The following is a 12,942-nucleotide window of genomic DNA, read 5'->3' as shown; positions in this document are numbered from 1 at the left end:
CTTCTGCGGCTGTAGCTGCAATAGACCAAGCCCAGGTTTGTTTGCTGCGTTGTTGTAGCTGTTTTGGTCCCAGGATATGAGCCAGTGGGTGTGGTGATGGACCAACTTCTGCTCGTGAAAGAGACAAGCTTTCGAGCTGCCCCGAGCTCTTCTCCAGGTCTGGGCTTGGATTGGCACAGAGGGGGCCTCACTGTAACACACACTCATCAGGGGGGCACTATTTGCAGGGTTAGAAACCAGGCACATACCTGCCTTTCCAAATGATTTATCGGCTTTCTGCTATACCTCTGGTTGCCATAGAAATGAGAGTGAAATAAGTATTGCTAATAATTAATCCTCAAAAAATAGCATTCACCCTTGTACCGAGCCCTTTTCAGCCCAGGCCCACCAAGAAGGAGCAACACAGTTTGCCCCCATTTTACTGATGTGGGAAGCTGAGGCACTGGGAAGGGAAATGCCACAAGACAGCAACAGAGCAGAACGCAGGCGTCCAGATGCCTAGTCCCCTCCCTTAACTATTCGATCATACCACTCTCTCCTTAAAAAAACAAAACCAAAACAAAATAGAACATACAGCAGGGATGAAGTCAGGCCACAAGCTACTGCCACAAGACAAGGTATTTACACCAGAGACCAGGCTGGTCCTATGGCTTCCCTGAGGGAATGGAGACCGGCCCTGTAAGCAACGACAATGAAACCTGGTGGTGGTCTCTTTCACTGGGAGTCGCAGGGCCTGACCCCTCTCATCCTGGTGTGAACCAACGGGCTAAAATCAGTGATGGGGAGAGGAGGATCGTGCCATATTCTAGAGGGTGCCCACCTGATACAAGACCAAGAAGCTCAGCAGGGCTGGGGCCTCAGCTCACGGGCAGCAGTGTCCCCACTCAGCACAGCTGGGCAGGTGTGGCCAGCACTGTATGTCCCATGGGTGTGCTCAATGCAGTTAACAAAGGTGCCGGTGGAGAGCAGGGTCCACAGGCCCGGGTGCCACTGGCGGTCTGCTCATTGGCAAACAGGCCGGGGAGTATCCTGGCCTCGCGGGGGTGGGTTTGTCTGTGAGCCTGGTCCCTCTTTAGGCCCTGCTCCTCTCTGCCCCATGTGCCCCTCCCAATGCAGCTGCTAGCACATGTGCCGTGTGCAGCCGTGGCACCAAACTAGCCTATTCTCTTCCCACCGCCGATCCTGGCAGTCCCCCCACCCACCGCCTTACAGCGGTGGGACTCAGGACCTTTGCTCTGGAAGCATCAGTCGCTCTGCGGCCATGACGTACCATGCAGCGGGCGTGACACGTATGCAGCAAATGTGTGTGGTGGGGTGGGAGTCTGGGGCCACTGTGCAGGAAGGCGGATCTCCGCGTAGCCTGGCACTAACGTCAGGGCCGATGCGGGTGTAACAAGCTGGTCCCCGGCACCCATAGCCCAGGACCTACGAGCCTCTGGAGTTAAAGGGAAACGGGCTGGGTGAGAACCCAGTTTCCCGGCGCAGCTGGAGAGCTCAAGGGCCCCGGCCTCACCCCACAGGAGATGCCGCTCCCATGAGCAGGGCGAAAACCCTGCAGCCAGCAGGGGGCAGTGGTGCGGCTCTGACACACCAGCATCCTCAATACACCGCCCCCCCGGGGGCAGGTCTGTCACAAAGGCGGGCGCTGGGTTGTGTTTGTGTTGGGAGCTGACACCCCCTGTCCACAGCTCCCGGCCTGTCTGAGGCCACCGCCCGCTGGCTGATGCACAGTCCTGGGAGCTAGTTCACAGTCCCCGGCGCTGATTTACACTTCTGGGGTGTCTCGGGGGGGGGGGGGGGGTCTCACGTTTCTACTCTTTTGATCGCAGGGCCCGGCTTGCTGCCTTCCTCAGCAGTGTCAGGGAGATCTCAGGGTCCAGAGCCTGGTCCTTGAGAACCACAGATTTAGACCCCAGCTGCGCGTGTGTGTCTCCCGCAAGCCCCTTTGTGTACGGCCCGCCTGGCTCCCTCCCCCCCAGCACGGGAGGGGAATGGGGGGGGGGTCCCTCTCACACTCACCAGGGAGCCCAGGGGGGTGAGGGAATCGCTTTTACTGGACCAGCTTCTGCTCTGGTACTGAACTAGGGTGACCAGACGTCTTGATTGTATAGGGCCAGTCCTGACATTGGGGGTTTTTTAATAGGGTGGCACCTATTACCCCCCGCTTGCTGTCGGGTCGCCCCGCGCTGCAAGGGCAGGGCGCCTCCCGGCGGGGGTGTCACGCACACGGGCTCACCCCCACCCTCGTGCCCAGCCCTTTAAAGCCGGCCCGGCCCCGCCCTCCCCGGCCCGGATTGGCTCGGCCCCACGCTCCGCGGCGGGGCTGGCTCGGGCGCCCGGCTCCGCTTCGGGCTTGTCAGTTTCACCGCGCAGCTTGCGCGGCCCGGGCCCCGGCTCCGCATCGCTCCGCGGGGGGCGGACGGAGCAGCGCCCCGCTCAGCCCCGCGCCCGGCATGCCCGCGCCCCCTGCCGCCGCCCCCCGCCCCTGGCTGCCTCCGTCCCCAGCTGAACCGGGGCGGCTCCGGCCCCGGGACCCCCGGCCCCGCCTCGCCTCCCATGAGCTGTAGCCCCCCCCGCAAGACACGCCGCGGCCGGGGTGGCGAGAGGCCGCGGGCATGGCGGCCCCCGGGGACTGCTGCGTCCAGGTGGCGGTCAGGTAAGCGGCCGCGGCGAGGGGCTGGCGCCGGGAAGTGGGGTGATGGGCTTTGGGGGCAGACAAAGGTACCGTGCGTTGGTCCAGCCCCTTCTGCGGCTCGCCCCCTTCCTCCTGCTGCTGGGGGTCCATGGGGTTAAACAGAGGTGCAGAATTCGGGGGGGGGGGGTGAGGGGCTGCATGGGGGCGGGGGGCTGGGTGTGCAGATCAATACTGGTGGGTTGCGTGCCTTGCAGGGGGGGTGGGTTGTGTGAGCTTTATCTGGAGCCTGGATAGGCACAGATCAGGATGGGGGCTGTGCGCCTCCGCAGCTCGATGTTGTTCTGGTTTTTGCCTAGGGGGGTGTGTGTGTTGTCTAGGATGTGTGTTTCTGAGGCACAGATCAATATTGTTCTGTCTTCTGAGACAACACTGGGCTGCTCTCTGCCTCTCTCTCTGAATCCGGCCGGCGCTGACCGCTCTGAAAGATAACCAGTGAGGAAATCCTGTATTTCGCACACTAGCCTAGCAGTTTGCTGGGTTTCCTCCCCGCCTGGCGTGCGCTCGATTTATTTTCGTTATATTTTTGTAGCCCAACAAAGCCCCGGGTCGTACAATGAAAGAGCTGTCTGTGTCCCTGAGGCCTGGATGACCCCCCTTTATCTCCAGCCACCAAAAATCCGTTTCCTGGCCTGACAGTTTGGGGGGGGTTGGTTTGGTTTGGCAAGAGCTGCTCCTTTCTGTTGTAATTTGGTGTTAATCTGTTGTAACCAGGACTCGCCTCTCCCCTTGGTCTGAGTGGCCTTCCAGGTGTGGGGGAGAACATCCCAAATGTCCTTGTTGAACGTCAATGCTGCTTTACCTCCGTTCTCCCTTGTGGGTTTCCGCTTTGCAGCTTTCCCTCATCAAATGTGCTTGTTTCATGGCCATTTTGTGTGTGTTTTAAATGCAATCGGTGACAAATGTGGCTGCAGCAGTCCCTTTATCCTCCCCGAAGGTGTGAGTCTCCTGCTTCAGTGGGAAGGTCGGAGACACTGCCTCATCTCGGCATCCTTTGTGTTTCCTCCTGGCCTGGGAACAATAGGGGAAAGATTTTGCATTTGCATTTTTTTTTTAATAAGGGATCTGTAAATGGCATCTAATCTGTTTGCAGTTAATGGGACTACTGTGAGCTGTGCTGGGTGGCTCTAGGTGGTGGTAGGGTGCATGGGGCATTAGGGGAGAAACTGAGGCAAGATTTCTAGTAAGGTATCGGCACTGGGTCTTAAGGAGGATTGCAGAGCCCTTGTCAGATTCGGGGGTTCTTTGTTGAAGCCGCAGGGCTGGGTGTATTCTGAGTGCAGCCACTAGGATCCTGGAGCCGACTGTCATTTTCGTTGCGGCTCGTTGCCAAGAAAGGAGCGGTGGGGTGAGGGAGGGGAGACCCTGCTGCATAAGCGCACCTTATTGAGCTACCGTCGGCGCTGGGGCAGGTGGGAGGGGAGGTAAGCAAGTCTGTTGCAGACTGAGCCACTGTCCCAGCGTGGAGGACGGGCTCTGACTTCTGGCCCTGGGCAGCACTTCCCCTTTGGCTCCGCCTGCACAGAGGTGGCCGTCTGCCCCGTGTTGAGTGGTCACCAAACCCGGGAGCCTATCTGCTGGATCACCCAGTTCAAGTGACCCTGGCCTGGGCCCTGTTAAAGCCACAGTGCTTGCCTAAAAGCACCGAGGGACTGGGGGGTCTAATGGAGGCAGGATTAGAGGCCCTGTTGTTTAAACCTGGTGTTTCTGGGGAGTTGGTCTCCATGGAAATTCTCTGAAATATGGTCCAGCTGAATCGGTTTTGAATCTGATTGGGCCAGGCTGTGTAGACAGGGCCTAATAGTCTCTCCAAATTCTTCTCCCTGCCTTGGTTATAGTGGTAACCTCTCTTGTTTTCCATTGTCTTCTGTGATGGGGGTGAGCGGTGGGATCTCTGCCTGTGGGGAGTGCTGCAGACCCCTCCGGGAGGCGGCGGGCAGCTAGTGCTAGACTGATGATGCAAGAGACTATTTTAAATGCAGCATTTGAAGCAGGCCTGTGTGTGTCTGGGAAATGGCCATCAACGGGAGCTGCCCTGCGCCCCAGCTCACTCAGATCTCCTATGTCTTTACCCGGGAGGCAACTCGTCCTTCCCCCCGCACCACCGGCTCAGGAGAGGATGGCCCCGGTGGCCCAGATTCTGATTTGGCTTGAGCTGGTGTAAATCTGGAGTGAAGTCAATGGAGTCTGCACTGACCCACTAAGAACCCCTTAAGTGGAGCAGCCAAGCCCCTGACGTCAGGGGGAGGAGCGGGTACTGCTAGGAGACCTTGTCTGCTCCGGGATATTAGCTCAGGTAACCTGCACAGTTACTGTGTTGCACGGGTTTAAATTGTCTCCCATGGGGGTTTGCACTGGTGCCCCAACACTCTGTGTGTGCCCAAGCACAGGGGTTTCCCACTGGTTGGAGACCCACCCGTCATTCATCTTGCATTTCTTTCAGGACAGATCCGCTAACAAAAGCCGCCCAGTCTGGGCTGCTGGGGGCTCCCCCTTTCTGAGGTGAAAGGATGGCTGTAGTCCTGGTGAAGGACTATTGTGGGCCTTTATAATCGGCGGTGCCTTGCTCCCAGCTAATCCCCATTAGCCTGTGTCTACTAGAGGGATTCTCAGGCTCACGTGGTGCATTGCTGGCGAGCAGCTTTTGAAAGCCCTCGGTGGCCCAAGGGTGAGCAGAAGGGCTGGGGGAGGGCGAGAGGGTATCAGTCTCCGAATCGTGCGTTCTGGAGAGCGTCAGCGACGTTGGTGTTTGGCTGCGGCTTAGCTCGGATGGTGGAGGATGAGATCAGCAGAGGGAAGGGTGTGTATATGGGAGCATGTGCGCTCTGTGGGTTCTCAGGCTGATCCTTACCCAATCTGCCCTGTGCTCCATTGTCTTTAGAGCCTCTCCTAGCTCCAGATATTGGTTCGGGGCGAGGCTGTTTGCAGCTGATCTGGCCAATGAAAGCTGGTTTGGGGCGGGGGGAGGAAGAACAGGGCGCACGCATTGGAAGCGGAAGGTGAATTGGCAGGACAAAGGAGGGGGTTTAGAAATAAATGGTAATAATGAGGCCAGTGGTGGCCAATGGGACAGCAAGGCAGGATTGCAGCACTGGGCTGGAACAGTACAGAAAGGGTCCCAAACACCAGCCCGGGCCGTGGAAGGTCCTCGTGCTTTTTGGCTGTTTCCAATACAGCGCGAGGACTTCCAGTGTGTTGGAAGGGGGAGGGGGTTGCCTGTCCAACTCCCCTGCAAACCCAGGCCCGAGCGTGCTGGGCACTTGGAAATCTGTAGCGCGTTATCTGCTAAGACCCAGACAGACACGAATGACTCTGCCCTGGGGGGGTCGAGAGCTTTAACCCCATTTTCAATCAGACTGTGGGATCGCCGCCTTTGGAATGACACCCAACCGCCCTTGCCCAGCCAGCAGGAGCAGCTGGACTCTGGCACGCCTGGGGTGCGCGCCCCTCTGTGCACGACCAGGTGCCTGCGTACGCAGAAGTGGGGAGTCGCAGCTCTGCAGCGTGACCCGATCTGGGAGGTTCTGGCTCCAGGGAAGGCAGAGAAGCAGAGGGGTTTGAAAAGCCACCTTTGGCATGGGAAGGAAGGTGAGGCGATGGCCAGAGGTTTTACCCTCCCCCTTAGATGCACAATGTCAAAATTTGCCCAGCCAATGACTCATGGGACTGGTGCAATCGAGGCAGGTCAGTTTCATAGCTATGGCAGGAGAACCATGTGGCCAGCATCCCGTCCAACTGCCTTTGGCTGTCCTGCCCCAATGGATCAGGTACCCGGTATGCAGCTGGGTGAACTGGAGGTGGCCTTTCAGGGTGAGATTGAGCGAGACTTGAACCCATGACCTTCAGGACTTGCAGTCGAGCGCTCAGACCCTGCACCTCGTTCCATGGATCCACCCTGATCCAGAATTCACAGGAATCTTTGGGGTACCCCTGGCTTCTGCTGTGCTGCGTGCCCCGCCAGTTCCCGAGGATCCTGGGGCCACACAGCTATGGAGGTGCTTATATGTCCCACCTCATGGTGGCCTCCCAAGAACGCTGCTCCCAGGAGCTGCCTGAGTGTGGCTGTCACATGGGGGTGGGAGCTGCAGCACCATGGGAGAAGGAGCCCATGGTTCTGGTTAGGACCAGGCTATTAACCTCTTATGCCCCTGGTGAGCAGTTCCTTGTGAGGGTCCGTGCTGGAGCCAGGGCTCCCTGAGGGGAGGAAGGGACTTTGCAGACTGGCCCTGTAGGGAGGATCTGTCAGGCTGTGCAATGCCTGGATGGGACAGCACGGAACCTGCTCCAGCACCTGCTTGGAAAGTCGAGACCTGTGGAATTGAGTTTTCAATGCATTGGGGAGGGGAATCCCAGCACCATCTGCAGAAATGCAGTAAAACCCTTAAAAAAAACAAAAAACAAAAAACAAAAAAAACCCCAACACAATACCAAATACCTGCTTCTGGATCAAAGAGCCGAGCCTGCAAAAGCAACAGGGAGAGAGGCGAGTCTGTTAAATAGATGCACTTTACACATCAAAGCAAAATCAGCGAAGACAGTGGCTCTTCCTTGAATGGCTGCTGGTTCAAGGCACAGACCTGCCAGCAAGGTGTGCTGGGGTGTGCTTTTATTACCTACCTATGACAGGCAGTGATGTGGCCAGCTTCTGCTCATGTGGCTGAGCTGGCCCTGTTGGCTCCCCAGCTTGCTGCTTATTCAGATGCCTTTTTAATCTTCTCTCATGATAATGCAAGCAAGCAAACAAACAAACCCCTTTCCGTTTACACTGCCCAAGGGCTGGACTGCCCATCTGCTCTGCTACAGAGATGGAGCCAGGCCTGTCCTGGAAACTTGAGGGCAGAAGGGCGAACAACCCATGGGGTGTAGGCCCCTTTTTTGGTTCATCTCATGATGTGCAGTAGGAGGAAAGCCTAGAAAATGCTATTTTTGTTTTCTTGACTGTTTTCCTACTTCTTTTACTGCCGAGAGTGAGGCTGTCTCTCTTCCCTGGATGACTCTGTGTATGGCTGCAGAACGACTAGGTTTATGACATCACAAGTCCCATAGAACTTCAAACTGAGCAACTCATTATGATGTATTGAAAATGCTGTTAAAATTGTAGGCTGTCGCTTTAAATTTCAAGGGTGTGTTTTTTGGTTTGGTTTGTTTTTGATCCGGCCTGCAGATTAGGGGGCTCTGGAGGGAAATGTGCAATCTGGGCCCAGCAGCAGTCAGCAGATGCTTAGAATAAGGTGGGGTGAATTGTGCCTCTCTAGTTTAGGGAGCAGCCTGTTTTCTCTCTCTCTCTGTGTGTGTGTGTGTGTGTGTGTGTGTGTGTTTGGATCCTTGTGTGTTCGGGTTCTGGATTCCAAGGAATAGTTACATTGCAACCTTCTGGCAAGTGCATCTGTTTTGATCTAACTCCTCCGTGTGTGGGCCATGAAACATAACACTGGCAAGAGAATAGCAAGGTCTAAATAAAAACCTTACGCTGGATTTTTAGCCACGGATGTACATGTGCCAGTCCAAAGTCCTAATATACAGTTTACACCAGGTTTTCAAAGCAGGGTAAGCTGCACCAGCAAAATTGCATCTGTGGATTTACACCAAAATTAGACTGTTTTGAACTTCTTGTCTTTAACGCCACTTCAACTCAAACACCTGACAATCAAATGGGAGAAAAGCTCTTTGTTCAATATGTAACATGTTTGCCCTTTCAATTAAGGGCAGTGAAAGCTTCCACTCCAGTTCTCTGGTCCTCCAGGGAGACCTCTGGCAGAAAGAGGAAAGGTAAGGCCTTGTTTAAATATAAACTGCTCTTGTTTAGTCAGTTTCAAAACAGCTTTTGTTAAACTGGTGCAAATCCCTGTGTGGATGCTCTTAATTTGCTTTCAGTCTTGTTTGGATTGATGGGGAAATGAGTTAAGAAAAATGGAGATTAAACTGTGCTGGAACTAAATGGATTGTTCCCTGCGTTTACACTGGTTTAACTGAACTAGTTTAAAATCACACTGTTAGTTAAACAGTGCAACGCTAATCATAGACAGGGCTGAAGACTTTATTCCTGATAGTCCTAAAGTTTAAAAAATCTAGTAGTCTTTCTTTACTGAAGATGGGGGAAGAGAACATGCCCCTTGTTGTTTTTCCTTCTCATAGGTGACCTCCAGGCTGTGGCCGTCACAAGTTAAGTGTCTTTGCATGTAACTAGACAGCGAGCACTCTGCGTTTCCTGTTCTCAATTCCAGAAGACTTTCTTAATTTAGCCTCCCATTCGTCCCGTCCCAACTGCCAGCTTCACAGACTCCGCCACAGGTCTGAACTTCAGCTGGTTCTGATGTTGTCGGAACAGGGCTGGCGATGCGGCTGATGGTGAACAGACTCCAGGCCCCATTGGGCTCATGGGAGCAGACCCTGGCTCCCTCTCCCATGGCCAGGCTGGCCCTCCAGGCTTGTTTGTGTCAATAGAGAGCCCACTGAGCGCTATTGTTTCTGTGTGTGCCCAGGGTTTGATTGGAGGGTTGGGGAGGCTGGGGGGATGGGATTGGGCCCTCCTAGAGCTGCTTTGGGGTAGGGGTTGGGGGAGTTCTTCACAAAAGCGTCTGTGCTGGGTTTCAAAGAACTTTTCAAATATAAAATAAATACAAAACTACCCTCAAAGTCTCTAGCCCACGTTTCCTGCAGCAGCTGAGCATGCCCGAGAAGGGCCAGGAAATGGAGCTTGTGAAATTGGGGAAGGAAGTCGAGTCAGATTTCAAGTTTATTTAAACCCTGCAACCTCCAGACCTCAGGCTCTCTTCTAAACACACTGCTGAAACACGCAGCCTTCCCCTAACCAGGCTGCTGATTCGCTCGTGGCCAGGCCGAGCGCCTGTTATCCCCAAAGCTGCTGGGGCTGCTCCCCTCTGCCCTGTCAAGTGGGGAGGGTGCACACCCCCTCCAGCCATGGGGGCTGGCTCAGGTTCGAATTTGGCACTAGTTTTGCAAGTGGGGTGGAGAGACCTGTGTAGCCAGAGGGAACAGCTTGGGTCTTATGGGGGTGCATAGAATCATAGAAGATTAGGATTAGAAGAGACCTCAGGAGGTCATTTAGTCCAACCCCCTGCTCAAAGCAGGACCGACCCCAACTAAATCATCCCAGCCAGGGCTTTGTCAAGCCTGACCTTAAAAACTTCTAAGGATGGAGATTCCACCACCTCCGTAGCTAACCCATTCCAGTGCTTCACCACCCTCCTAGTGAAACAGTGTTTCCTAATATCCAACCTAAACCTCCCGCACTCCAACTTGGGACCATGGCTCCTTGTTCTGTCATCTGCCACCACTGAGAACAGTCTAGATCCATCCTCTTTGGAACCCCCTTTCAGGTAGCTGAAAGCAGCTATCAAATCCCCCCTCACTCTTCTCTTCTGCAGACTAAACAATCCCAGTTCCCTCAACCTCTCCTCATAAGTCATGTGCCTCAGCCCCCTGATCGTTTTTGTTGTCCTCCGCTGGGCTCTCTCCAAATTGTCCACATCCCTTCTGTAGTGGGGGCTAAAAACTGGACGCAATACTCCAGATGTGACCTCACCAGTGCTGAATAGAAGGGAATAATCACTTCCCTTGATCTGCTGGCAATGCTCCTACTAATGCAGCCCAATATGCGGTTAGCCTTCTTGGCAACAAGGGCACACTGTTGACTCATATCCAGCTTCTCATCCACTGTAACCCCTAGGTCCTTTTCTGCAGAACTGCTGCCTAGCCAGTCGGTCCCTAGTCTGTAGCGGTGCATGGGATTCTTCCGTCCTAAGTGCAGGACTCTGCACTTGTCTTTGTTGAACCTCATCAGATTTCTTTTGGCCCAATCTTCCAATTTGTCTAGGGCCCTCTGTATCCTATCCCTACCCTCCCGTGTATCTACCTCTCCTCCCAGCTTAGTGTCATCCGCGAACTTGCTGAGGGTGCAATCCACACCATCCTCCAGATCATTAATGAAGATATTGAACAAAACCAGCCCCAGGACCAACTGTTGGGGCACTCCGCTAGATACTGGCTGCCAACTAGACATGGAGCCATTGTTCACTACCCGTTGAGTCCGACAATCTAGCCAGCTTTCTACCCACCTTATAGTCCATTCATCCAATCCACACTTTTTTAACTTGCTGGCAAGAATACTGTGGGAGACTGTATCAAAAGCTTTGCTAAAGTCAAGGTATATCACATCCACTGCTTTTCCCATATCCACAGAGCCAGTTATCTCCTCATAGAAGGCAAACAGGTTGGTCAGGCTTGACTTGCCCTTGGTGAATCCATGTTCACTGTTCCTGATCACCTTCCTCTCCTCCAAGTGCTTCAAAATGGATTCCTTGAGGACTTGCTCCATGATTTTTCCAGGGACTGAGGTGAGGCTGACCGATCTGTAGTTCTCCTTCTTCCCTTTTTTAAAGATGGGCACTATATTTGCCCTTTTCCAATCGTCCAGGACCTCCCCTGATTGCCACGAGTTTCAAAGATAATGGCCAGTTGCTCTGCAATCACATCAGCCAACTCCCCCAACACCCTCAGATGCATTAGATCTGGACCCATGGACTTTGCACGTTCAGCTTTTCTAAATAGTCCCGAACCACTTCTTTCTCCACAGAGGGCTGGTCACCTCCTCCCCATGTTGTGCTGCCCAGTGCAGCAGTCTGGGAGCTGACCTTGTCTGTGAAGGCTGAGGCAAAAAAAGCATTGAGTACTTCAGCTTTTTCCACATCCTCTGTCACTAGGTTGCCTCCCCCATTCAGTAACGGGCCCACGCTTTCCCTGACCACCACCTTGTTGCTAACATACCTGTAGAAACCTTCTTGTTCCCCTTCACATCCCCTGCTAGCTGCAACTCCAGGTGTGCTTTGGCCTTCCTGATTACACCCCTCCATGCTCAAGAATATTTTTATAGTCCTCCCTAGTCATCTGTCCAAGCTTCTTCTACTTGTAAGTTTCCTTTCTGTGTTCAAGTTCACCGAAGATTTCTCTGTTAAGCCAAGCTGGTCGCCTGCTATATTTGCTTTTCTTTCTGCACGTCGGGATGGTTTGTTCCTGTGCCCTCAAGAAGGCTTCTTTTAAATACAGCCAACTCTCCTGGACTCCTTTCCCCTTCATATTAGCCTCCCAGGGGATCCTGCCCATCAGTTCCCTGAGGGAGTCAGTCTGCTTTTCTGAAGTCCAGGGTCCGTTTCCTGCTGCTCTCCTTTCTGCCTTTTGTCAGGTCCTGAACTCGACCATTTCATGGTCACTGCTGCCCAGGTTGCCACCCACTTCTACTTCCGCTACCAATTCTTCCCTGTTTGTGAGCAGCAGGTCAAGAGGACGACGGCCCCTAGTTGGTTCCTCCAGCACTTGCTCCAGGAAGTTGTCCCCAACTCTCTCCAAAAACTTCCTGGATTGTCAGTACACTGTTGTATTGCTCTCCTAGCAGATGTCAGGGTGATTGAAGTCCCCCACGAGAACCAGGGACTGTGCTCTGGAAACTTCTGTTAGTTGTCCAAAGAAAGCCTCGTCTACCTCATCCCCCTGGTCTGGTGGTCTGTAGCAGACGCCCACCACAACATCACCCTTGTTGCTCTCGCCCCTAAACTTAACCCAAAGACTCTCAACAGGCTTTTCTCCAGTTTCTTCGTGGAGCTCTGAGCAATCCTACTCTCCCTTACATACAGTGCAACTCCCCCACCTTCTCTCCCCGGCCTGTCCTTCATGAACAGTTGACACCCATCCATGAGAATGCTCCAGTCATCTGAGTTACCCCACCAAGTCTCTGTTGTTCCAATCACTTCATGGTTCCTTGACTGTGCCAGGACTTCCAATTCTTCCTGCTTCTTTCCCTGGCTTCTTTTGTTCGTGTACAGGCACCTAAGATAACTAGCCGATTGCCCTGCTTTCTCAGTATGAATCAGGAGGCCTCCCCTGTTGCACCCTCCTCCTGGTATCCCACTTCCCCACTTACCTCAAGGCTTCAGTCTCCATTCTTCAGCGAACCTAGTTTAAAGCCCTCCTCACTAGGTTAGCAAGGCCGCTTCCAAAGATGCTCTTCCCTCTCTTCGTTAGGTGGATCCCATCTCTTCCTAGCAATTCTCCTTCCTGGAACAACATCCCTTGGTCGAAGAATCCAAAGCCCTCTCTCCGACACCACCTGCGTAACCACAGGTTTACCTCCACAATTCGATGGTCCCTACCTGGGCCTTTTCCTTCAACAGCGTGCATGCTGATTGCAGCCCCTCCTGCTGGCCCTGGGTGATGCTGAGCAAGAGCCAGGGCTG

The 12,942-nt window shown here is 54.1% G+C and overlaps 1 protein-coding gene across 1 annotated transcript in view; it reads left to right on the top strand.

Annotated features, from left to right (window-relative positions):
• Positions 1 to 2,615: 2,615 nt before the first annotated feature.
• The window catches only part of KIF21B (kinesin family member 21B), a 78,665-nt gene continuing 68,338 nt past the window's right edge, over positions 2,616 to 12,942 (top strand). The window contains exon 1 of the mRNA XM_077839582.1: positions 2,616 to 2,656. Within this exon, the coding sequence (XP_077695708.1) occupies positions 2,616 to 2,656 (41 nt within the window). The remainder of the gene's footprint in view (positions 2,657 to 12,942) is intronic.

Source organism: Eretmochelys imbricata, chromosome 21, assembly GCF_965152235.1.
Source record: "Eretmochelys imbricata isolate rEreImb1 chromosome 21, rEreImb1.hap1, whole genome shotgun sequence".
Lineage (NCBI taxonomy): Eukaryota > Metazoa > Chordata > Testudines > Cheloniidae > Eretmochelys > Eretmochelys imbricata.
Note: the sequence above shows the minus strand (reverse complement) of the source record. Positions and strands in the feature narration are given on the sequence as shown.